At 43.5% G+C, this 27,562-nt stretch overlaps 1 protein-coding gene across 1 annotated transcript in view; it reads left to right on the plus strand.

Moving 5' to 3' along the window:
* MARCHF11 (membrane associated ring-CH-type finger 11) overlaps window positions 1-27,562 on the plus strand; it is a 324,601-nt gene that overhangs the window by 253,811 nt on the left and 43,228 nt on the right. The window contains exon 3 of the mRNA XM_069620504.1: window positions 20,744-20,936. Coding sequence (XP_069476605.1) covers window positions 20,744-20,936 — 193 coding nt within the window. The remainder of the gene's footprint in view (window positions 1-20,743; window positions 20,937-27,562) is intronic.

Below are 27,562 nucleotides of genomic sequence, written 5' to 3' on the forward strand. Positions count from 1 at the left end.
GGAATGCAGGAGCTCTGCAGTTATGCTGCCATCCCTTGGCTTGTACCGGAACCTTCTTTTTTTTACATAAAAGGGGAACGAAAACAAGGCGACCCACTAACAACCTTCAAATACACAACCCTCTACAAAAAGACATTACATTTTATTGCATTTATTTTGTTGGTGTTTCAGATGTTGGTTCAAGGAAAGGTTTAAATCTAAAGGGCAGCCACTTTCCCTTAAGCTTTACTCGGTTCCAGGTTGTAGCTCCACCCTTTTCATTGTACAAATGCTACATTAGGGACATGGTTCCTCAGAAACTGCTCTGTCCCCCAAAACTACATTCCGCCTCTTCCAGTTATGCAACACTACCTGAGGTATGACTTCCCAAAACAAAGTCAACACCCTTCCCTTTGTGGAACCCTATCTCAGAACTACGGCTGCTTCAAGACAGTTGTTTCACCTGAATGATGACTGTTTCATATGGATTGCCACTCCATGACCTCCCACCACTCCTAATGGGTGTAAGCCGGCATAACAACAAAAGTCACAAGGGCCAATGCAATCCATCCATCGCCCTTCACTGATCTCATGCTCTATGCATGCACCTTCCCTACTGGTACTGTGAAGTGAAAGACACTTTTAGCATCTCTTGTTAGTTTTATGTTCCAACAGCAAGCATAATCCGCAAATGCCCCTCCCCAATATGTACTTCAGGAGGTTGCTTTTATATCATTTGTATCCAGGAACTTTAAATGTGTAAATTCAGTATCACTTCTCAACATATTTAATCAAGTCCCAAAATGTTCTAATTGTGACAGTTTTACACCCAACTCAGGTTCCACCTCAATCCATCAAAGCTGGAGTTGAGAAAATGAACTGCTAGGTGAGCTTTTTATCTCAGCGGTTTGCTTGCTCAGGAGTTGCCTGTCCTTACTGCCTACACTCTTGCAAGTGCCTTCATAGCTCAGCCTTGCACATTTTACATACTCACAATGTGTCCCCTGACTGCCCACAATCTTGATTTTAGTTCCTTTTACTTAAATGTGAGGGTCAAGGAATGATACACAAAGATGTTCCCGTTTTTTTCATGTTTTTTTTGTGTGAGTCATCTCGAAAGATTGACAGCAGTTGCCTAACCAGCTAGGCGATGTGGCACTCTCCAAGATTTTCATTTTCCTTCTTCCTTCTGGAAAGCTTACTCTTGCATAAGTATAAGGCTATGCTCAGTAAGTAACGCTGATCTGTGACTCTGTTTGGCCTCCTCAAAGGGATTTTGCACATTACATGCATTGAGAATAAGCTGCAAGTGAGTTGGTGTGAAGAAAGCCCTTCCAATGCTAGACTGTAGCTGTTGTTCCTTATTGCAATTGTCACATTGGTGGTCGATCATGTACAATGATGTAATTTCAGTTGGTCAGCAAAAACATTTTCAGGTGGTCCTGTGGAAGTTTCTGGTGCATGAACGAACCTCAGAAAGAAATGTTGGCGCTGTCTAATGACTGAGATGTGGGTGACCTTGCTTCCAACAGCAGGATTGTCATGGACAGTGGTAAATTCCTAATCAATAACAGCACCACAAGGCAGAAACCATATATTGTTTCCCAGCAGTACAACAAGATTCCTTTCTTAATCCTTAATCTTATTCCTTCCTAATTTCTGAAACTTCTCCTTGTGGCACTCTCACCCTATCCATATCGGCCTTAAAGCAGATAAGATGAAGTTGAGAGGAATGGTGAACATGTAATTTTTATTAAAATGTTTACAAATTAAATTAACCATTTACAATCATGTCCACCTAGGATCATAAGAAGATCTTTATAGTTATAGTCAACCATTTTCGCAACATTAAATGGATATGCGCAGCACGGTAGGGAGAAAGGAAAATGTTCCAAGTCAAAGTTGATAACCTTATTTCACGCTTTTAGTGCAATGTTTGTTTATTGGCCTTCAGTAAAATGGCTTCGAAAAACGTAAGCATTTCTAGGCATAAACTGGCTCTTTCTCCCATAATTATCCATTCCCACCAGTTCTGATCGAGGTCAAAATAGGTCATTGATTGTGTTTTCTTCAAATATGTGGTGCGTAGATTGGTCAAATTAGGGCAAGCTGTTACCCAATGAGGCAAGGTTTCAATAATGCCTTCCCTCCTACAGAATCTATAAAAGGCTTCTTCCTGAGGTATCAGTTTCCTCTCCAAGGCTATTTCTTTGGTATTTAGAATGTTTAGTCTTACTGTAAGAACAAGAACTCGGTAATTGGCGAATGAATTATTTTCAGATACAATGGTAGGCTATTTAGTCCTCTTTTTCCTTTTTCCTGGGATGGTCGATGTAGATCTTGATTTCTCACTTGCACAGTTTCTATCCAGTCTTGCTCGATTATTTTTCTTTTGATTATCATAGGATTGGCCAATAGCTCTTCTTCACACAGCTCGCAATCATACATTATGTTTGCGATTTTGGAGCACCAATTTTAAAGTGTCACATCGTGTCCTTGGGCTTCAGCAACCAAGATTTCATGGAGTGAATCCGTTTCTGCTAGCTTGGTTTTCCTGTACAGTGCTATCGATTTCCACAGCACCACACTCTCCAGGGATTGCAATCTAAGTTCTTGGCAGATATCCCCCATCTTGAGAACATTGGGTAATTTTAGGCATTTACGTCAGAAAACCCCCTCTAAAGATGACCATATTTTCCATGGTAAACATAGCATTCCTTCCGATCCATATGTTAGAATAGCAGCAACTTTTTGATGATAAAATGATAAAAGGGGAATCAAAGAGAATCTTCTGTATTTTTTGAGGATTCTCACTCCTTGTGCTGCTAGTAGCTTTGTTTTTAATTGGAGAGACTGATAATGTGCCTTGTTGTCACAATTCTTGTCAATCAACACTCCTAAGTAGGTCATTGAATCGACCACGTCAAGTTTCACATTATTAATCCACCAATTCTGATTCTTAAGGTTCAGAAGTCGCGCAGATGTCAATTGTAGGACTTTAGATTTATGGGCGTTGATTTTCATATCATTTGTTGTTAAATATTGGTGAAAGCATTGTAGTCTTTGAACAGTGGTGTTGGTATAGAGGGCACGAATAGCATCAATTAGGTCGCTCGGGCAATTCCACCTTGCAAGTTTGGACCATAATTTCATTCGGTTCAAATGCCTTTTCTAGGTCTAAAAAGGCAGTGCAAATTCTTGAGCCGGATTGTAATACTTTAGATTTCAGAATTCCCAAAATGAAGATAATTAATGATGTTCCGATTTATTTTGATTAAACCTGTTTGATGTAAATCTAAGATTCATGCTTTTTTTGCCCAGTTTGTTAGATCTCGTAAGAGGATTGTGGCAAACAACTTTCCCATAGAGTTTAACAACGCTATTGGTCGGTAATTGTGGGGATCTGATCTATCTCCTTTTTTATAAATCAGGACTATTATTGCCTCACACCAGGAAATCGCCACTTGGTTTGTTCTCAGCATTTGTTTATAAATTTGCAGTAGGATCTTACTCCATTCCTTTGGATTTTTTTCAGGAGATGGTTTGAGATCCCATCTGGGCCGGCTGCTTTTCGATTAACTGAGTTTCATAATTTTAGCTTCAATATCATCTAAATCTATGTCTATTCGCCATTCAAGTGGTGAATCTAGATTCTCTTTGAGAGGGGTATCTTTCAGAGCTGCAAACAAGTTTGTATAATGTTCGCACCATCTAGCCTTGCAGATTTGTGCTAGCATATTTTCGGTTCTGAATGATCCACCGTTATTTAACAGGGTCCAAAGGTCTCTAGTGTTTTTCCGGCAGATTGTCTTTAACATATCTTCGGCTTCAGTTTGCATTCATTGCATTTTTGTAGAGATCAGCCACTTGTTGTATTTTTGTTTCCTCAGTCGCATCGTTTCTCTACACTCTGTAGATTTTCCCTTTTTTATTAATCTGATGTCTGCTTGCATTATTTTTTTGGCTTTATGCACCATTGGATCATAGTGGATCTTAGATGTCGCTTCATGAGATTTACATGGTTTTAGGACGTCTCTTAGAATCCACGTATAGTCCACCTGGTTCATGTCGGCTTGTTTAAATGTTTGGCTGATCTTTATTATCTTAGTCCTGCCAATTTTTATCTATTTGTGGGCCATTATAAGTCTACTGGGCCCATATGTTCTCGATGTTCATGGGTGCGCACTACTTCTAAAGCCATTCCGATTAAATCGTTGTCACTCGAAGGTTGAGGTTTAACTTCTAAGATGTTAAGTCTTCCTTTAGGTTCCCAGAAACGAAATAATAGTCTAGACAGAATATCTTAGCCCCATGTGCTACTTCCTGGCATACCCCCGGCTGTTTAGCCGTTGAGCATATGTAGATCTCTTACATTAGCTTGTTGGTGCCAGTAGCGTGCTCTACCAAGTAAATCTTTTTTGTTTTTAGAAAGACCCTTATCATCCAACAGGTGGATGTTAAAAGCATTGCAGATAATCACAAGAGATTCCTTCCATCCAGTTGTGACTTGATCAATTTCATTGCATAGAGTCTGCATAAGGTCACTACCTTGGCGTGAGTTGGTTCTCCTATAGATGTTTATCAGTATCATCTTTTCGTGGGTATGTTTATAGTTCCTTTGTAGATGTAGAATTTGAATATATGGATAAGGGCAGATATGCAAGAGTATCTGATAATCTGAATCAGTTTTCACTAGAGTAAGACGCCCAGAATAGGGTCTACCCAAGAGTCCTTTACCCGCTGGATTTAAAAAGGGCTCATAGCAATCACACGCTGGGGTATTCCTTAGCCAGGTTTCTTGCATGCATATTTTCTCATACTTTAGTAGATCTGTCCTCTCCTCCATGAACAAAGATTTGAAACCTCTGGTGTTCCAACTGGCGAACCAGTACCAAGAGGTTGTTTCAGTGACCTTATTCTATTGAGATTTTTGCTCTGCTAAAGCATCTGCTAGCCAATTCCAAGAGGTATCATTATTGACAGATGCAATTGGTTTTCTCAATTCAGCATATTCAGTGAACATATTTGTTCTGAAATGCCAGCAGAGAGTAAGTTGATGAATTAAAATGCAGACACTTCTCCAGCGTTGCATCCTCTCGCCATACAGTGAATCCTCTGTAATGGCATATGATACTAACATTCTATGAAAAGCAACCAATTGTACAAAAAAGTACAATAATAACTGCACAACATCTCACATTACCAAAAACGACAAGGGGAAGGTTTGAAGAGAAGGGAGACAAAGGGTGAAAGAAGCTTAGACATGACCAATAGAGAAAATAGAATTGAAAGGCTGAAGGTTGGGGTGCAGGTTTGCGTTTTACCTTTACAGACAATGTTGCACCATAACTTATGTTATGCCAATATGCTTTTAAAGGGCACCAGATCACCTGCAAAGTAGTATCTGAGCGCCCAGGCTTGTCTGTGGAGTGTCGTACTGTACCCCCACCAGGGCTATCTAGACATTAGTATGGCGGAAGAAAGAAAAAGAATGAGGAGAAGATAAGGGATGGAAAAGCAGGCAATAGATGCTACAAACAAATGGAGGTAGGGAGTGAGGCATACAATGGGAAAATTATGTTTTGTGATAAACTGGCTAAAAAAGGGCAGAAGCGGATAAATCATAAGGCATTGTGATAAATGGGTTGTGTTTCCAAGGTAGATTTGGAGAATTATAAGTTAGTACGCAATGTAATGTTGGATGCATTAGGGGCTTGGGCAATCCTGGAAGATTAGTATTTTATTTGCCTCGGTATCTCTATACAGTGTGCCCCCGGTCAAACTCCAGAATGTTAATTCTGTGACTGGCAACCCTCAGTAAAGAGTGGCATAGTCAAGAATAGACTGTGCATTAAGATGAATGTCATTAAAACAGAAGGTAAGGGAATTGAGTGGTCCATCTGGAGCAGTGAAATTGAAAAAGTTTGGAAATTTGATGTTGTGATGCTAGAGCTAAAACATGGAGCTGGTGGGCAGTGCATATTGGGGGCACTCAGAGCCATAATTGATATTTATCCATGCCTCAGTGGAAAGCTGCACTTGCTTTGCGAAACAACATGTTTTCAACGTTATTCGCTGCTGAGCCTGGAATGCAGGCCTTCTCAGCTAAGGACACGGTGCTGGGAAAGCTAAGATCTGCAGGTGCCGGCTGGTACCTGATAACAAGATTTGTTGTGGTTTGCTATGCCCGCACCAAGGTTTCGAGATGAGTTATAGAACTGTTTTCCAAGGCTTTTTTTAGGAGAGGGAAGCACTCTGTTCCTTGAGGTTACTGTCGGTTGACCCAGTTGGCAACCAACGGTCACTCATCAATGCGCAAGCGCCATGTCATAAGGTTCGACAAATTGCCACCCCTTTTTGAGGAGTGCATATATGCAGAACCCCTCAACGGTCAGACGGGATAAGCACAAAGACCTCGGTCGGAGGGGAGACGCCTTGTTCCGACATACCTGTGGGCTGTTGTGCTCTCGGCCTGGCTGTTACCGGGGTCTTCCAGCCGCTTCTGGCGAGATGAGGGATTCAGTTACGCCCATGGTGATGTATTCCTGATAACCTAATATCTTTTCTGTGATTTATCTGTGATTTATTCCTGTGTTATCACTTACTGCTTATGTATGTCTAATTATGAATAAATAGAGAGTAAGTAGCACTTATACGGCTAAGTGAGCGTGTGGTTGTAAGTCATTGTGTCGTCTACCTGCGTTCAAAATATTGGCTCTGCAACTGCACTGGTGATAAATGACTGTCCGTGCACACTTGGCGAGCAATACATTTTTTGGGAACGAGGATGGGATATTTGTGATGAATTGCTCCAAATATTAAAGAATCTGTTTGAACACAGATAGGCTTTGCTTACATTGCAAGAGAAAGTTATTTGGCAGTGAGTGTTGGACTGTGTTAATTCGTTTTGTGTGTGTGTGTATGTTTGCGCGAGCGACTGCAGTGTGGAAAAGAAACGAAAAAACACATATATATATATATATATATATATAAAGAGGTTTTGTACATTAAATGTTAAATGTTAAAGGTATTTGAACCGCACACCGTCACCAACGGAATTGGTCCCCAGGCGCTCTGGCGGAACTGTAAACAATAAGGTGGGATGGGTTAGTAAGATGAAGAGGGAGTAGGATAGTGAGAGGAGTAGTGTTCTGTTGGCAGCTTCAGCTCGGTATACACCAGATACTGAGCTTTGGTGCAGGTATTGGATCGGTGTCAGTCCGCGTGTGCTGTTGCTCCGGCTTATGTGTTGTTGCAGTGTTGTGAAGTGTGTGCGGCTTGTGGTGCGAGAGATGGTTGTGTGAGTTTATGAGTGAGATAAGTATGCAGAGTTTGAGGTTATATTGGTTAGTGGGTTACCTGACCTTTAGCATGCTAGCATTCACAGTTTTCTCTGAGTGTGGCACTTGTTGGCCTTCACAGTCTTATCTAGAAGCGGCGCAGTCCAATGTTCAGAGTTCTGTGGGCATGCTTACATTCACAATCTTGTCTAGGAGCGGTGCAGGCTGGTGTTCACAGTTCTAAGTGTGGCACATGCTAATCTTCAAGTTTCATCTGGGCGCGGGCATGCTATCCTTCAATTAAAACCTAGATGCGATACAGGCTAATGTTCCCAATTCTAGCTAAGTGTGGACATGCCAATATTCACAATTCCATCTAAGTGTGGACATGCTAATATTTACCAATCTGTCTAGGTGTGGACATGCCAATATTCACAATTCCATCTAGATGCGACGCAGGCTAATATTCACAATTCTATCTAAGTGTGGACATGCTAATACTATGGCACTCTATGTCATTGTCCTTACGAGTGTGGCACATGCTAACAGTCACATTTCTATCTAGATGCGGCGCAAGCTAGAGTTCAGAGTTCCTGAAGCGTGTGGCACATGCTAACATTCACATTTATATCTAGATGCGGCGCAAGCTAGAGTTCACAGTTCCTTATGCGTGTGGCACATGCTAACATTCATATTTCTATTTAGATGCGGCGCAAGCTAGAGTTCAGATTTCTAAGTGTGGCACATGCTAACATTCACATTTCTATCTAGATGCGGCGCAAGCTAGAGTTCAGAGTTCCTTATGCGTGTGGCACATGCTAACATTTACATTTCTATCTAGATGCGGCGCAAGCTAGAGTTCAGAGTTCCTTACGCGTGTGGCACATGCTAACATTCACATCTCTATCTAGATGCGGCGCAAGCTAGAGTTCAGAGTTCCTTATGCGTGTGGCACTTGCTAACATTCACATATCTATCTAGATGCGGCACAAGCTAGAGTTCAGAGTTCCTTATGCGTGTGGCACATGCTAAATTTGCAAGTGAGTTAATATGCATCACAAGGCAACATTTACAATACATTTATAGTGGTCACAAGTCTTCCTAAGATTGATTTATTAATGTTTATGGCAGCCTACATTATGGAGGGTAAGGCAGAGTGACAGGGGCTCTCTGGAGTAGAGTGATTGCTCTACACCCCACAAATGCCACACTCACAGTTTTGTTGGTGTATGCTGGCTTCCTTGGCGTCCCCTGCGGATACCTGCAGACACATCTTGGGGCCGTCCTTTGCCTCAGGGTCCTTCGCCGCAGGGCTGCCGGGCAGAGGGCTGCCCTAGGGTGTCCCTGATGTGGGGTATGTGGACCAATCCGGGTGGAGTGGGCGTGTTGGGAGGCGGTCAGAGGGAAATCAGGAAGGGGTGGGCAGGGGGAGAGGGACCAAGCGCTGAGTGCGCTATGGTGCTTTTAAGCACCTTTACAAAAAAAGTATTGCTTTTTTGGGGGGAGGTGGGGGTCAGGAGACTCCTTACCTGGGCCTGGCCTCGCTGGAAATTACTGTAATGATGAATAGTTTGTTCAGGAAAAAGAGCATTCCCGCTGGTGGTCAATGTTCTGATGTTATAATTCCAGGGTGGGCTAAGAGCCCATATGATAAATTGGCCCAGGTGTGGGCATGCGGCGCGGGGCTAAGTGAAACATGGAATCATGGATTGGGAGACTCTGATCTGTCAGATGTAATGTCTTGTTTACAACAGTTTTCAGTAGAGAGGGGAAAGGAATGCACCGGGCTGGGTAGGCGGGGTTGGGTTCTCCTGCATGCCTACCAAAAGATACATAAAAAAAATGTGGAAATGAAAAATGATATTTTGCGGTTAGAAAAAGAGTTGGCTGCAGAAAAGCAGATTGCGTTAATGCAGCAGATTCAAATGAAACTTTTCAAAGATAAAGCTGATAAATATCAGGCTGTGGCAGAGAGGGCAGCAGTCAGAGTAGCCCGGTATAAGTACAAGAAAAGACGGGGAGGGGTTAACCAAAGGAAAGTGGCGGCTGTAATCGCCACCGCTAGAGTGGATTGGGACCCTGATAAGTGGGATGGAGACATTTTTGACTCAACAAGTCCAGAGAGCAGCTCGGCAAGTGAGTCAGATTCCAAAGCAGAACTTAATCAAAAGGCAGTGGCAGCTAAGCCTGTTAGAAGACGGCGAGCCGGGCCCCACCCGCAGGATCCTGCGGGCGGGGTTGTGGATTTAACCACGCTGAAAGATTACACTCAGCAGGAGGTTGGGGAAATCATTACTCATTTGAGGCAAAAGTCAGGCGAACCTTTATTGACATGGATGGTGAGATTGCTAGATGGGGGCGCCACAGGGCTTTTGGTAGATGCCACAGACTCACCGCACTTTTTGCCTCTGTCAAATGACACAAGTGTACAGGAGGTCCTAAGGGCAGGGCCGCCCCCTGATGAGAATGGGCAAGCTTCACAGGTGTCTTTGTTGCAACTAGCAGCCCAGGCATGTAATCGCAAGTATCCTATTACCACATACTGGCCCAGTGAGGAAAAGAAGTGGTATACTTTGAAAGAAGCGATTCAAAAGGTCAGAGATCATGCTATGAAAGAGGCAATTCATGTAGATGCACCAGGACACATGGGGGTCGTACCGCTTTCAGTTTCAACCAGGAATATGGTGATCAGAACTGCCCCCCCCCCCTGTATACAAAAGTGTCATTATAACTTTGCTCGTAGGTATGACGGGCAAACCCACTGATGAGGTAGTGGATGCCATTCGGCAACTGGCAGATTTAGGGGAGTGGGACAAGAGTGATGACAAGCCACGGGAGAGAGAGGGGCGTAGTGAGAGAAGAACTGAAGGCAGGAGGCAGGATAGTCGAGACTCCCGAGTGTCCAGAAAATATATGTTTTTGGCCCTGTTAAAAGATGGTGTGCCACGGGATGAGATTGATGGCATTCAAACCAGGGTCATGTACGAACTATACAAAAAGAGAGGGCTTGCAACTCACCTCCTGCCCCTCCTGAGGAAGAACAGGAAGAGGGGTCTATGGGGACACCTTCCCCGTACCAGCCTACATTAGTTGATTTGAGGAAGGTGGTGAGTGCAATGCTAGAGGCAGAGTCAGGTTATACTCATCCAAAATTTGATTAGAGTTACGGCCAAGCTCCGGCAGCGTCTGCTCGCATAAAAGTTGATAGGCGGCCCCATGTTAATGTTGAGATTTTTTGGGGGCCAGGAAATACACAAGGGGTGTGAGCATTGATAGACACCAGGGCGGAGGCCTCTCTGGTTCATGGAAATCCAGCACGACTCAAAGGCAGACAATTTACTATTACAGGTCTAGGGGGAAAGGAGACCCCCCCAGTACCAACTGAAGTGGAGATGAAAATAGACAATTTGAATAGGCAGAAATACCAAGTGTTGATTGTCCGGATACCTGAGTACATAATTGGCTTTGACATTCTGGAAGGGTTGCTTTGGGACTTGGAGGTAAAACGTACCAGTTTGGGGTGAGTGCATTGACTTGCACACCCATTACCGTAGGCAAATTGAAGATGCCCCCAGTACAGGTGCCTGTGGCAACCAAGCGGGTAGCAATGAAACAATACCGCATTCCTGGGGGGCACAAGGACATTTCAGACACCATCAAAGTGTATGTAGAGGCGGGTGTGTTACTCCCTATTACTACCGCGTGGATCAATCCTCTCTGGCCTGTCAAAAAAGGGGATGGGTCTTGGAGGATGACGGTGGATTACCGCGAGTTGAATAAACACATTCCTCCCTTAGTGCCCCGGGGTCCCAGATGCCATTAGCTTGATTGAGAATGTCCAAACGTTTGAGGGGACTTGGTATGCAGTGGTAGATTTAGCCAATGCATTTTTCTCTGTACCAATTGCTGAAGAGTGCCAAGAGCAGTTTGCATTTTCTTGGAGCGTCAGTATACCTTTACAAGGTTACCTATGGGGTACATAAATAGCCTGACTATCTATCACCGGCTGGTGGCAGAGCACTTAGACAAGATACCGTGTAAACCAGACATGCAAATCTCTCACTACATTGATGATATTTTGATTCAGGGCAAGGATGAGCACAGTGTGCAAAACCAGTTAGAAGTCATTATGGAAGGATTGAAGAAGGAAGGGTGGGAGATTAACCTGAATAAAATACAAGGCCCAGCTGAGACAGTGATATTCCTAGGGATTCAGTGGCATAATGGGCATCGAGAAATGGTGCCAAAGGCCCGACAGAAAATACTTGAGTTCACCACTCAAATGAACAAAAAGCAAGCTCAGCAGTTCATAGGGCTGTTTGGGTTTTGGAGACAGCACATTCCCCATTTAGGGCAGATACTGGCCCCCCTCTACAAAGTGACATGAAAGAAATATGATTTCAGTGGGGGGAAAAGCAGCAGAAAGCATTTGATTTGGCGAAAGACATCGTGCAGCAGGTGCTTGATCTATGACCATTAAAGGAAGGCGAAGTGGAATTGAATGTGTCTGTACAAGACAATTATGCTAACTGGAGTGTGTGGCAGGAACAGGACAGGAAACGTGTGCCATTGGGGTTTTGGAGTCGTAAGTTGCCCGATGCTGGTAACTCATACACTCCGTTCGAGAAGCAGTTGCTGGCATGTTAGTGGGCCCTTGTTGATACCGAGCAAATAACGGTGGGCCATGATGTATTGATGATGCCAGAAATACCGATTATGCAATGGGTGCTGAGCTCTCCTAAAACACATAGAATAGGACCTGCTCAAGAAGCCAGCATAATTAAATGGAAATGGTACATTCAAGACAGAGCCAAATCAGGGAAGGGTGGGGTTGCAAAATTACATGAGCAAGTAGCCAACATACCACCCTCAGATTACATACCACCGGAAGTGTCTTAAAAACGCGAGTCTCCCGTGAAATGGGGAGTACCTTATGGCGATTTAACCGTGGAGCAGACAGAGCATGCCTGGTTCACAGATGGCTCGGCCCGATATGTGGGAACCGAGCGATACTGGAAAGCGGTGTCGTACAATCCCAAGACAAAAAAGATTTTGACAACGTCAGGGAAAGGAAAGAGCAGTCAGTTTGGAGAGCTTTACGCAGTTTACGTAGCATTGAAACAAGAGACCCCTGTTCGATGTCATTTGTACAGGGACTCATGGTCGGTGGCGAATGGGTTGGCGGTGTGGCTGCCAACCCTGCAAAAGAATGGGTGGAAGATTCATTCAAAAGAGTTGTGGGGAAAAGAACTGTGGCAAGATATTGCGGAAATGTTATCACAAAGTGAAGTCACTGTATATCATGTGGACGCGCATTGTGCTACAGACTCATTAGAACGTTGGTTTAATTCTGTTGCAGATGAACACACCAAGATTTCATCTGTGGATGCGGAGGCTCAGGAAGACAATTTGGAGGGTTTGGCCAAGTGGGCTCACCAGAAATGTGGGCACCTTGGAGAAAAGGCTACTATCAGGTGGGAAGCAAGCTTGAGGAATCAATATTCCTTTAGAGGTAGTGAAAACAATAATTTTGCAATGTCCAGTGTGCCAACAGCAGAGGCCTATCCCTCAGATTGTCCAGGGCATGTTGCGAAGAGGAAAGTTACCAGGTCAAATTTGGCAGATCGATTATATCGGCCCCCTGCCAATCAGTAAAGGTTGTCAGTATGCATGCACTATTGTGGATACATACTCAGGATACATGATGGTTTTGCCGTGCAAGCGTGCCACACAACTGAACACCATTAAGTTGTTAGATCAGATCATATTGCATTACGGAGTACCTTTGCAGATTCAAAGTGACAATGGGTCACACTTCAAAGGCAAATTGATTCAAGAGTACTGTCAGGAAAAAAGTATTGAATGGCTTTACCATGTGTCTTATTACCCTGCAGCTTCAGGATTAATTGAACGGATGAATGGTTTGTTGAAAGAACAGCTGCGCAAATCTGGAGATGGCAGTTTAGCAAGCTGGCGTGATCGTGTGTTTGATGCAGTGCAAGTGCTAAACAATAGACCTGTGAATGATCATGAAACTCCTTTGATGCGGCTAATGACTCCTGCTTTACAGATTCAACCAAACTCAGCCAGAGAAACCCTATTGTACTGGGAAATTATCCTGGGTTCTTTAGCTCCCAATCGGGCGACTCCAGAGTCAGCAGAGGTAGACTTGCATTCCCATGAGGAAATCAGGTTAGAGCCAAGAGGGATTGTTGTAATTGAAACAGGGATTGGAGTACAAATTCCTCCAGAGCAAATTGGATGGATTGCCCCTAGATCTGGCCTAGCATTGAAGGGGGTTCAAGTGTTGGGAGGGATCATTGATGCCGATTACCAAGGCGAGATCAAAGTCATCTTGATGAATAGTGATGACCAAGTGTTCCCGATCCACAAGGACGATCGGGTGGCCCAACTAATTATCATTCCTGTTATGTTGTCCATGATTAAGAAGGGGGAGCCTCCCACAGTGTTAACTACCCGTGGGGATCGTGGTTTTGGCTCTTCAGACAGTATGGTACCGGGTGCAAAGGTGTGGGTTGAAAGGCCAAGTGGCCCACCAGTGCCCGCAGATGTTATTGCATCAGGCAAAGACCAAGCAGTCTTAGTGATGGAGCCCGGTAGAAAGAAATGGCAGTATGTGCCCGCAGACAAATGTTACCTAAGAGAGTGATTTTCAACACTGATATCTCTTTTCTGGGTTTGCCTTGTAGATCCTGTGTCTGGCTGGTGTGATTGTGGGACTAAATGGACTCCGTTTGGGAGAGTCAAACGGCATGCTGCTACAAATGAAAAATGTCACATCTGTGCCAGCGATCCATGGGAAACCGATGATGATGAGCAATGATGTCCAAAAGCAGCACTATGCCGATGCCGAAAAACCAGCCAGACCGAAGACATGGATTCATGGAATGCGGCAAACACGTCAGGTGCAAGTGAAAACAACATTGATGCCAGCTATGCAAGAGGCGTCTTTAGGACGGCTAAAATATTCTCCAATGATCACCCAAACGGAGAATATGTGGACATACCTGGCACAACAGGTGCTCACCATTACGCACTTTTGCCTCACTGACGTGCCCAATGCTGAAGCTTTACTGACTACGTGCTTAGTAGCGGTGCCGACGCCAGTTCCGGTTCTAAAGCATCTTTTCGACGTCATGCACAATGATTCTTTGGTTCAAGATTCCGATACCCGGCAATCCTTTTCCGTCTATGAGTACTGCAGGTTTTGCCGGGAAACTGATCGCAAATGGAGAAACTTGACACATATTATAACCTACAATGTAACTCAAGGCGATGTGTGTTACCTTATGACCTGCAATGCAAAAGAAATTGGCAAATGCCAACAGCTCAATTAAACCAAACAGAAAAATCAAACTGTGTTTGAGAAACGATTGTGTGCACGAGTTCCAAGCACATGTACCAGCGTGAATAATACTATGTCTTGCAATCATACAGTGATAGCTGCCAGCCATCTGAAACATGTAAAACTTCCAACGGGATGGCTCTTTTCATGTGGCAACATCACATACACTTATTTTCCAGCTAACATTTCCGGAGGTCCATGTGCCTTAACTCGATTAGGACTAATGATGTTCCCTTTACACCCAGCAATATCTTGAAGCAAGAGGTCAACTTTCGAGTCTGTGGATCTATCCCCTGATTGTGATTCACATGTGCATTTGCTATCAGAGGCTGAGGTTCTAGCATTAACCCTTTCATTAGTGGGAGTTTGGGGTTTAGCTGCTGGGGGTTACAAATCTTTGATCAAATTAGCATGTCTAGTAGTAAAAGGACTCAATCATACTTCTCAAGCGCTAGAAGAGTTACTCCTTGATAGCAAAGTTATTAGAAAAGCAACTTTGCAAAACAGGGCTGCTGTTGATTATCTATTGCTGAAGCATAATTTAGGTTGTAACGCAGTTGAAGGTATGTGTTGTTTCAATCTAAGTGACCATTCACGATCCATTGAAAGTCATATTCGAGGTTTGAGGGATCTCATTTCTCAAGTGTCGCAAGATCATACCGGGAATTGGTGGGATTGGCTATTTTCATGGATTCCTGCTATTTGGGGTACACTGTGTTACGCTTTTGCTTTCATTTGTATTATATTCGCTATCATAATAGCGTGTTGTTGTTGTATTCAATGCATTCCTAACTTAGTTTTAATATTTCGTCGGTTTCAGAGACCGGCTCCTCTGCCACTGGGCTATGGAAAGTAAATATCCAAGGGTGGATTGTGATGCTCGAGCTAAAACATGGCGCTGGTGCGCAGTGCATTCTGGGGGCACTCAGAGCCATAATGGATATTTATCCATGCCTCAGTGGAAAGCTGCACTTGGTTTGCGAAACAACTTGTTTTCAACGTTATTCGCTGCTGGGCCTGGAATGCAGGCCTTCTCAGCCAAGGACACGGCGCTGGGAAAGCTAAGATCCGCAGGTGCCGGCTGGTACCTGATAACAAGATTTGTTGTGGTTTGCTATGCCCGCGCCAAGGTTTCGAGATGAGTTATAGAACTGTTTTCCAAGGCGTTTTTTAGCAGAGGGAAGAGCTCTGTTCCTTGCTGTTACTGTCGGTTGACCCAGCTGGCAACCAACGGTCACTCATCAATGCGCAAGTGCCATGCCAGAAGGTTTGAGAAATTGCCACCCCTTTTTGAGGAGTGCATATATGCGGAACCCCTCAACGGTCAGACAGGATAAGCACAAAGATCTCAGTCGGAGGGGGGACGCCTTGTTCCGACATACCTGTTGGCTGTTGTGCTCTCGGCCTGACTGTTACCGGGGTCTTCCAGCCGTTTCTGGCGAGATGAGGGATTCAGTTACGCCCATGGTGATGTATCCCTGCTAACCTAATATCTTTTCTGTGATTTATTTGTGATTTATTCCTGTATTATCACTTACTGCTTATGTATGTCTAATTATGAATAAATAGCCGTATAAGTGCTACTTACTCTCTAAGTGAGCGTGTGGTTGTAAGTCATTGTGTCGTCTACCTGGGTTCAAAGTATTGGCTCTGCAACTGCACTGGTGATAAATGACTGTCCGTGCACTCTTGGCAAGCAATACAGATGTTGAAAAGATTATTATTTTAAATGTTATTTCCATGTCGTGTAATGCTAACCTTTATTTTAGTTCACATTGAGACCTCCTTGGTGTTTCTTACTTGGCAGTAGCTATCAAAGTATAGTAATAGCCAGCCACCTATAATGAGAAAATGTGGCTTGAGCTCCATATGCAGGATGTGTTCAGAATACTATGTTAAAGGAGGAGGTGAAACCAAAACAGGGTAGGAACAAACAGGGTAGGTAAGGAGAGAAGTGCCACATTTCTGTCCTGTATAGAGTGACAAAATGGCAACCATCTGTCATCTTATGTTACTAACTTCTGGGAACAAAATCCCTAGACCAGGTTTCTTGGAAGTTTTTGAGGCCTGCTAGTACCTTCATGGGGATGATTCTATTAGTGTGTGAGGTGGGATTCTTCTTAGGCTGAGGGTGGGGTCTTCTGGGAGTTGATCTGCCTAATCCAGTCTTGCCCACCCTTCTTGACCTGGATTGCTGTTAGTTTGTGCTGTTAATGAAGGGCAACATGCAGATCTTAGATCCAAACAGGGGTGTGTTGTCTGGTTACCAAATTACATTTGCAAGTCCCCTTTAGAGGGAAATTAAATGAAATTAAATAAGGTTTTGCGGAATCATGACTGAAGATTTATTGCGCCCAAATGATACCTCGTTTTTTTATGTCGACTGTATGGAATTTTTGGTTTTCATGTATTTTTAGATGGTTGAATATTAATAATTCATATTGTATTAATAATGTGGTCCCTTGAAATTGAAATGAAATGGGTTTAGGTAGGAATTAATCTTTTGTATTAGTATTGAGTGTCTTGATATGTATTTTTATTAATTATTGTCATTTTGTCTAATATTTTATTGTAAAGGTTGAATATATGTTGACCAATTAACAATTTAACCGTAAACTGAGTGCTGCTCAGACGAGGGTGAGCGCAAAAAACTAAAGCAGAAGTTCACGCACTTAGGGCTGACAGATGCATGGCGGAATCGCAACCCCAAACAGAAAACCTTCTCTTATTATTCACATGTACATAACACTGCGTCGAGAATAGACTACCTATGAGTCTCAGGCGGGCTTCTAGGCAGGATAAAACAGATTGAGATGGAACCCATTACACTCTCTGACCATGGCCTGCTGTGGGCAGATATTATCTGGTCAAGACACGGTCACCGGTTATGGAACTGGTGCCTCCCAGAGGACATCATTAGGGACCCGATGATGAGCCAACGCTAAGAGAGCACATCCTAGAATACATGGCCATCAATAATCACCCCCGAACAAACATAGATACACTATGGGACGCCCATAAGGCGGTCATGAGGGGACATCTCATAGCGCTTAAAGCACAGAAAGAGAAGGCGCATCGCCAATGGGAAAAAGATTTAGAAGCGAAAATAGGGGCGATACAAGCAGAATTGATTAAGACGCCCACTAGGAAACTCATGCGAACGTTGAGACATGTTCAGGTGCAGTTTGAAACACTCAGAACGAAAAAAGCAGAAAGGGCATTACTCTATACGAAACACAGGTATTATGTAAAGGCAAACAAAGCAGACAAACTGCTGGCAAGACAGCTGAGAGGTAAACAGCAGGCCCAGACAATACCAGCTCTAAAAGATGAAGCAGGCCAACTTAGGACACAGACTGTAGAGATAGGAAGGATACTAGGCAGATTTTACCAAAAATTATACATCTCTGACCATCTGAAAGAGGAGCTGCAAGAAGCCTTCTTGGCTGAGGTTCACCTTCCCGAGTTGACGGAAGAAGATAAACAGGCCTTAGACAGGGACATCACCATAGAAGAAGTCAATGCAGCAATACAGTCCCTCCCAAATAACAAGGCCCCGGGTCCGGACGGGTATACCGAAATATACTATAAGACATATAAGGATATCCTCGCCCCGATACTCACATCCCTGTACAACACATTTGGGGAGAAGGGGGATGTGACACAGACAATGAATGAGGCAAAAGTGGTGGTTTTTCATAAAAAGGGAAAAAAAGAACAACTCCCTACCTCTTACTGCCCGATAGCCCTAATTAACCTGGATGCTAAATTGTACACAAATATCTTAGCGACAAGACTGGCCCCTATACTCCCCAGGTTAATCCACCAAGACCAGTCAGGATTTGTTCCAAACTGCCAGACACACGATAACATTAGAAGAGTCCTCCAGCTGGTTGAAAAGATAGGCATCAAACAAACCCCAGCAGCAATGGTAGCCCTAGACGCCGAAAAAGCGTTTGATCGAGTAGAATGGTCTTACCTTTTTCGGGTTCTTCAGAAGATGGAAATGGGCAAAGGTTTTATGGACAAGGTTAGGGCCAACTACAAATCTCCGTCCATAAGGATAGCGGTAAATAGTGGGTTATTGGACCTGGTATACTATGAAGCAGCCCAGCTTTGGGTCTTGAGGGAGTGGCTCTCGGAGCAGGGGGAGAAAATTTGGGAGAGGCAGGATAGGGCGGTGGCAACAACATCCGCCAGGCACCTGCTATGGCTCAATAAACGATTCCGACATGCTAACACCAACATTAGCTAAATAATGAAAACGGCATTGGGGGTGTGGGACGCCGCCACGACGACTGAAACCTTGACCAAGGATCCCGCACCGTTCATGCCAATGTTTGGAAATCCCGAATTCCCCCCGGGAATGGAAAAGGGATTGTTTCACAAGTGGGAGGAAGGGGGGTGCAAGATGGTGGGAGATATGCAACATGATCAACAGATCAGGTCCTTCGAGAACTGTAAAGCACTTTTGAACTTAACATCAAAAGATAGATATAAATATGAACAGATACATCACTGGCTGAGCACTCCTCATATAAAGGAAGCAATGACTAGGGAATCGACCCCCTTCGAGAACTACATCATGACGCATACTGGATCTCGCAAATTTGTTTCCAACACTTACAAATTTATTAATGCACTAAAGGAACCTACCGCATGGCAATATATGAGGAAATGGGAGAAAACCCTGGGCTACGCTCTCTCCAAAGAAAGGTGGGAATACTTATGGAGTCTAATGCCAAAACTGACAAGAACCATTCAAACGAGAGAAATGTGGGTGAAGATGATGGTGCAATGGCACTATACCCCGGAGAGACTGAATAAGATGTTTGCTACCTCCCCGAACAAATGTTGGAGAGAATGTGGTGGGAAGGGAGACTGGAGACATATCTGGTGGGATTGCCCGAAGATAAGCCTGTACTGGGGAGAGATCAAAAAACGAATGTTTGGAATGTTCCCGGGGACAGAACACTTGGGAGAGGAAATACGGTTAGGGGGCTTTTGGGATCCAAAGGACAAAACGCTGACTACTCCGCAGAAAATAAATTTTATGGGCCTACTAATAGGAGCGTGGTTGGAAATCGCTAGCAACTGGAAGCACAAATCCCCCCCACTGGTCGTTGATTGGACGCGAAGGGTTTGGTCATATCTGGCTCTTGAACTAATAACGTATAACATCCAAGGGGATCATGGGAGATTTAGAAATGACTGGGGAGGGGTACTGGAACACCTTCAAAAGGAATATAAAGAACAATGGTGCCCACATAATATAAGGCTAATGGACTTATTCACGTGAAAGAGGAAAAGATCTTCCTATAGAAGACGTTTATAGATTGAGTTATGCTTGCTCAGGGGAAAAGGGGGAAAGGTTCTTGTTTTCATTAAGTGAAATTTTTGATGTTTGATCTTTGTTTGATATTACACTGTGACAACAGAAACCTAATAAAAATATGTTTAAAAAAAAAGACGAGGGTGAGCGGGTGTCCACTGACGTAAAGCAAAAGGAAGCAGTAAATCAAAAACATAGATTCAAGCTAACATGCATTTTAAATTTAGGAATAAGACACAGAGATCCTAACAAACACACATTGAAATATTACATAACATAACACAGTGTAACACACACACACAAACTCCTGCTCTTGTAGGATAACATGTAAACATGCTGCACAGTTCCATGTCATGAGAAGGCGCTCAATTTTCTTTCATGATTCTCAGTAGTGGCATTGTACAGCCATGCCCTCTTTGGTTTAACTTTACTGCACATTGAATATGGAGCTGATAAAGATAACAAAATAACCAACTAAGGGTGTAATGCTGGGAATCCACATACCTCTCTACCTGGAACCCAGTACTCATATCTTGAAAAAATAGATGGAGTACAATCAAAAAGATCCAAATATATAATTTATTATGCACAAAAAAATGAATAGTTGGTTATTTTGTTGTCCTATCTCTTTGTTTATGAAAATATATCTATACATCCCCTGATGGTAGAGATAGTGAATACTAGGGGTAATTCTTGTTTAACCTTTTTGATTCACTGATAAAGATAATGCATTTTTAGAAGGGTGTTGTTTTAATTTATCTAACACATTTCTATTTTGTATTTCAGTGGCAAAGCATTACAGTAACACTGGTAGAAAAAGTTCAAATGATTGCTGTAATTCTAGGATCTCTGTTCCTGGTATCAAGTGTATCTTGGCTCCTGTGGTCCGCTTTCAGCCCCTATGCAGTATGGCAAAGAAAGGACATCCTTTTTCAGATCTGCTATGGAATGTATGGTTTTATGGACCTAGTATGCATCGGTAAGCTCACAACTGTCTGTCCGTCCTTCTTTCTTCTTGCTTTGCAGCTCTGTGAATGGTTATATAGATTAATTATCCAATGCACTATTGTGCACTGGGGAATATCAGGTATTGCTTAAAGGTTGTATGAAGTGGATTTGTTGCCTTGTTTTATTATTGCACCTTGTTCCCTCGACTAGATGGCCACCTCTCAAAGGAAGACATAATCCTTCATTGGCACAGATACAAACAACGGCAACCTGATTTGTGCACTCATTATTAGTGAGTGAAAGGTTTTAGGTACCATCTTAAAGTCCCATCATACCAGAATGATTACAGTAATCATTAGACTTCTCACAAAATAATTTTGTTTCCTAGTTTTTGTTCTCCTTGTCTAATTGATTTATTTCTAATATTCCCAATTAAACAAGAAAATAGGAGCCCAGTGTTCTGCCCCTAAAATTACCTGTTGATTGCTAAGCCTCATTACTTCTTTGATTGCCTTTTCAAACAATGCCACTATTTCTTGAGGATTCTTCTTGGTTCAGTTTCTTGCTCTAATCAATTCGTCCATCAAAAGGATGCCGATAACGTACACATTTGTATCATCTATTCAGCTATAGCCGTCAGAGGAGAGTATGTGGCTTTGCATACTTTTTTAAGAAACGAGAAATGTAAGCCCAGCAACTAGTTATTTATGGTGTTCTTTAAGCTCAAAAGAATAATTCAGCAAAATCATTCTTTAAGCTTAAATAACTGACTAATTGCAGTAATGGAGTTAGGAATTCTTTGACATAGTGTCAGCACAAGAGATACCCGATTACTGATAGATAGCTATTTATCAGACTGCTGACCGATCCCGGAAGATGAAGCAAGTAGGAACACAAGGAAACCAATGTTCTGCCAAGATTACCTGAATTGAACTCAAATGTCTGGGGAAGATATGTAACAGATCCATATACAAGATGGCAGTGCTCAGTGAATCGTTAAGCACCACCATGGATTAGAGCGGACGGACACAAGAACTGCGAAAAGCTACTGCTGCCTTGGAGCATCCCCCGACACTCTCTTCTGTTTGTAGCCATTCGGTAGAGCAGAGTACGGAGGTGTAGGCAAGCTCCAAATGACTCCAGGCGATTGGGAGCTTAAAAATAGGAAGTCCTATGGGCCAAAAGGGTTGGTGGTCATTCCTCAAGGCAAGTAGGAATCAGTGATATGATATGGCATTTATAACGCGCCTATACACACGTGTTTCAAGGCGCGATGAGGCAAGGGAGGGGGAACAGAGGGAAGGCAGAGACAACGATCTTACTAGGCCAGGTGACATTGAGATCGTGCAAGTGCAGGGGAGGGGGGAAGGGGAAAAGTGCAGGGGAAAAGGGGCAGGGCAGTGCAGTACATAGAATATCAGTAAAATAAATAAACACAATCAATAAATAGTGTGGCTTGCTGGTGGCAAGTGCAGGGGTAAGTGCAGACATCAGGTGTCAAGTGCTGGTAGAAGGCTGTAGGGATACAGAAACAGTCCCCGAATATATGGTGGCAGCACCATACATATTTTCTCCAAACTCTCCTATATACCAGAATTTTGGTGCATCTCAGATGGGGCCCCTGCTCTCTGTGCTGCCCTTTAGAAACCTCTTAATGGCATGAGAGCAGTAAGTGCTTACAGGATCAGACTTTAGCAGACCAGAAACAGTCGGCAGTGAGAGGTGAGGAGCCCCTGGGGGAAAGCTGTGGGGGTTTGGGAATCATGGCGTGACCAGAGGGACCCTCGCTTCTTGGGCCCTCATACCTTGTTGCTGAGGAAGCTAGCACCACTTGCCCCAATGGAGTGGAGTTCAATGGCCAGTGGACGCTCTATAGCTTTAAACATTGAACTTTCTCAATGCAATTTTGGGCATAAGTCCCATAATTATATCAACTTTAGAGTTGTAGATAAGAGTGCTTATTCATCTGGCATACGGGGCTCTTTTATGGAGGTAAGTTCCTCCTCCTATCCCAGATGCTCAGGACAAATCAAATGTGCTATGCGACATGTTAGTTCCATTGAAGGACACAAAATGGTGTGCTCTGGAATTATTAAGGAAGATTATTGAGGTGGAAATTCACTCATCCTGATTCCCTGGAATATTTGACTCCAGCCATGTAAGGGAATATCATGTTTTTACTCTGTGAGCTTAAGCAGGATGTATCCAGCAGTGCAAACAACCTGACCAAAGCATTTGGTGACCTGGGCAAGAATGTCACAGCTTTGGACACTAGCCTTACTGAAGCGGAAACCACTAACAACCTCATTTTAAATGAGGTGGCACATTAAAAGAAGGCATCAAATATGCTTGTAAGCCTCAGTTAAATACGCCACCTCATTCTGCAGCACTGACAATATCTCTACCATTCTCATGTCCTCTGTTTTGTGAGTGTGCTTTGTTGTACATCTGCATTGCATTTTCATGCATGCTTACAACAAATGGATTGCTATGGAAACGGCCACAATTTTGCACATGATAAAGACCCACCTGTTCCCTACTGATCCATTGTAAAGGCTGCCTGTACTCCGCCTCATGGAAATTTATGATGTTTTTAAATGATGGCAAATGTGTGCAATCACATGATTTAGAGATTCTGATGCAAAAAGTACAACATCTGGAAAGTCATGTTATTAACCTTGATGATTAAACAAGAGAACTGTGAAATCCATGTGAAACATATCCAGGGGGTACCCTTTGAGGTCTCCAGGTATCAGTTAGAGGAATGTGTATGGGAGCTTTTCTTGGAGATCTTGTGCGGGAGATACTTTAGTTGATCTGACTCTGGATTGACATCATTGTGTTTTCTTGCCATATCAATCTCAGAGGAACTCTATCCTGGATGTGCTGACCAGCATGCATTTTCTTTCTGCTCAAAGAAACTTCTCATGGCTAAACTCAAGAAAGTCCCGTTGGTGCAATTTAGGTCTGCTCGGCTTCTACTATTTCATGGGCTCTCTGTAACTACTCTTGCGAGAAAAAGAGAAACTTAGAATGTGACATCATGGCAACTGAAAAATCACCTATCATTGGGAATTTCTATTTGGTTTATTCTTCAATTAAAAAGGCCTCAACACCCGCCCACTTTGAAAATGGAAGCTGAGAGTATGCTGGGTCTGAGACAAATATCCACAGATGGAGGACTCAGAACACCCATATATATCCACACCGTGGTCTAGAGGGACACCTAGGACTTGAGATGACACAGATAAAGGGATCAGAAGATGGTCGGGGAAAATAGGCACTGATTTGCTGCTGAACACAGAACATGTGTAACAGATGAAAGTGAAATGCAATTCCGCATAGGTCTGTCTGTAGGATTCAGGCCAATGGCCCTTTTTTTTGGAAGCCGTAAACTGAACTAGAATTAAATGTATGAATAACATTGGGTTAGTCTGGTGATTCTCTCTGCTCCTGTTCAAGACAAGGTGAGGTGCCTCCCTCTTCCAAGCGCAGTTGGGCACTACCCCCCAATTTGTTCAAGTTTTCATCGATAGGTTGGGGTCTATGTTTCCCCTTGATGATAGGGTGCATCCTTTGAGTGTTATCATTGTTTGCAAGGATTTCTTTGCTATTTGGATTTTGGAGAGGTTTTGAGATTTTTTGATGGATTTAGGATCCTCCTCGGTTGGTGGAGAGGTTGAAGGATTTACATTTTAAATGGGCAGGGGGATATTGGATGGTCACTTGTTTGATGTGCCTGGGAGATTCTGACAATATTGGGAAAAGGTCGAGAAAGTTTGAGCTCTCTTTGGAATTACACTCTCTCAGAAACTGTTTTCCTTGAATTTTCAGGGACTAAATTCACTGTTTAAGAGTAGAGCAGTTTTATGATATTACCATAACCATCAACCTGATATAGTCCTCTTACAGGAAACAAATTTGTCAAGTATAAATCAACAAAGATTTAAGTAACCCCTATTTCCTCAGCAGTACTTCGCAGCAGCAAAGGAGAAAAAAAAGAGAAGAATGTCCATTCTCCTCTGTAAAAATATCTCGGGGGCAGAGGGAGTGGGGTTTAAAGTACTGACAACTGACCCCTATGTCAGATATCTGGGGTTGCAATCACAATTGGGATATATTTTGATGGTGGTGGTCTCAGTGTATGACCCTAGTGATCATTACACTACATTTCACAGTGTGCTGTTTTAGAGGGTGGCACCATTCAGGAGGATCAAATGATTGTGGGGGGGGGGGGAGTGGGGATTTCACTGTTTATTTAGTTGAGAGATCTAATCACAGACTATACTAGCATCCCTAGATCCCCTATATTGGCTAATATGATAAGGATTGGGAGAAGGTTGACATCTGGCTCTGTATGCACCATACAGATAGTATGTTCACTTTTTATTATAGTACTAGTAAAAAGTACCCGTTCTCTGAACGGGTTCTGTAGACAGACCATTGTTGAAAATCAATGATCCTGTAGGTTACCTTTCCAATTCGCTCATCGCTCGATCTGCTTTGCACCCTGAAGTAAACTGCACTGAGAATGGGTGCGTGTGGCTGGCTGACATACCCCGGAGCAGACATTGGGGGGTGGTGAGAGTTGGTGTGCTGCTCTATACTGGGACCTTCTGTGCTCTCTCCCTACCTGTCGCCTCATCTTGGCGTGGTGCAGTTCGTTGCAGTGCATTGTGGTGCAAATATCTCAGAAACTTGTGCATTCTACTGCCTTGAAACATGTTTTTTGCGGTTGAGGGGCCTCGAGTTTTGTTCCTTGTGTTGGGCCTGGTCTTTCTGCAACCACATTGATGTTTCGCCGATTTCGTGCAAGCGTCTAATGTGTGAAGGTGCTGAAATCCCAGGAAAGGGGTGGCATGTCCACCTGTCATGTAGCCAATATTGTCCACAGGGTCCTAACAGGTAACTATGCAAGATCTGGGGCAGATTGGTGAAACGGTGTGGAATTGTAAAAGGAACACTGCTTTGCCACGCCACAAACCCAGAAACAAATGTGGACTTGTGCAGAAATCCAGGGGAAGCGGTGGGGTGTCCACATGTCATGTAGCCAGTAATGTCCAGAGGGTCCTAACAGGTAACTATGCACAATTTGATGCAGTTTGGTGAAACAGTATAGAATTGTATAAGGAACAACGCTTTGCCACAAACCCAGCCTCCCACAAATCTTCACTTTTATAAAAAATTGATAGATATGATATAAGAGTAACTCCTATTTGCTCATAGAATAAGAAGACATAAAGGGATCTGTGGGGTGCATTACCACGATCAATCGCACAAGTTGACCTTCTATGTCTACAATGTCCATTTTATTTTCAGAGACCCCAGAGTTCCATTCCTAATCTTTTGACAGAATTGGATTTATTTGAGAACATTTCAGGTTATGATATAAACTATAACAAATCAAGTTTCCTAAACGTAATGACAACCAAGGGGGATCTACAAACCCTTCAAGCTCAACATTCCTTTCATGGAGAAAGACTGGCGTTGAATATTTAGGCATATTTCTGACTAATTCTCTGGCCATACTCTTATAATTATAACCCCACCCACATTGGTGACAAGGATCTCCTAGCAACTGCAGCACTAGTTGCATCTGGAGATCTTGTGGCAATTAAGATGGATGTGATCCCAGACTCTAATCCATTTTTCTAGAACTTCTGCAAGATCGAGGAGGTGCCCCTAAGCCTTACCACAAAAAGGTTTTGTGGCCATACCGGTCCTGCTGAGGGGGCAAAGAAAGGGAGCAAAGGCCCTAAGTCTTCAAGCACCAGCCCTGCCGAGGTTCCCTCACTGAGGGCTAATTCTTCTGCAGAATCCAAAAGAGCTGAAAGGTGCTCCAGGTCTGCTAGTACCGGCTCTGCAGAGGTTCCCTGACAATGGCCTCAGTAAAACCTGTGACACAGATCACGTCAGGCAGTGATAAAATGGCATTTCAACCAATGCGGTCTGAAGGGGCCATTTTGACAGGCTCTTCTACACCAACGATGCTGAGATGGTTTTACACAATCTAGACGTCAGATGTGTTCTGAAGTTTTATCTCGACAGAACAAGTGAACGTATATGTTCTCTTTGTTATGTTTGGTGACCCAAAAGGGAAACCAGCCTGGAAAGCATCCATCTCTCATTGGATAGCTTCATGTATTTCCGAGGCCTACAAAATTCAAAGCCTTCAGCCCCAAAAAGGCATTCATGCATATCTTGTCCGTGGCAAAGCAGCAGCTGTTGCCTTCCAAAAATATGTGCATTGGGAGTCCATAGCCAAGGCTGCTACGTGGGCTTCCCCATCAGCTTTTTTGCAGATATTAGTGTCTTGACCTGAGCTCCCAGGCTGATGCCCATTTTGGCCAAGCAGTTCTTAAGAATTTGTTCCAATAAGGGATTTTCCATCCACCTGTATTTCCTGTGATCAATGCTTGGGAATCTCCCAGAAGTATGGAGGAATGGGGACGGGACATAGGAGTATGACAAAGTTATTCACTGTAGTCACTACCTTACTCCTAGTCCATAGTCCCCTTTCCTCTAAACGCCTGCCCGCTGTCCCCGCTTATAGGTAACCTCTATTGTTGCTAAATGGTCCTGACCTGGCGATAGAGAAGGACTGAAGGGCAATGTGCGGGGCGGAGCTCAGGAAGGCAGTGCTACGGTCACGTGTGG

This window comes from Ambystoma mexicanum, chromosome 5q, assembly GCF_040938575.1.
Source record: "Ambystoma mexicanum isolate Mex_15411 chromosome 5q, UKY_AmexF1_1, whole genome shotgun sequence".
In the NCBI taxonomy this organism is placed as follows: domain Eukaryota; kingdom Metazoa; phylum Chordata; class Amphibia; order Caudata; family Ambystomatidae; genus Ambystoma; species Ambystoma mexicanum.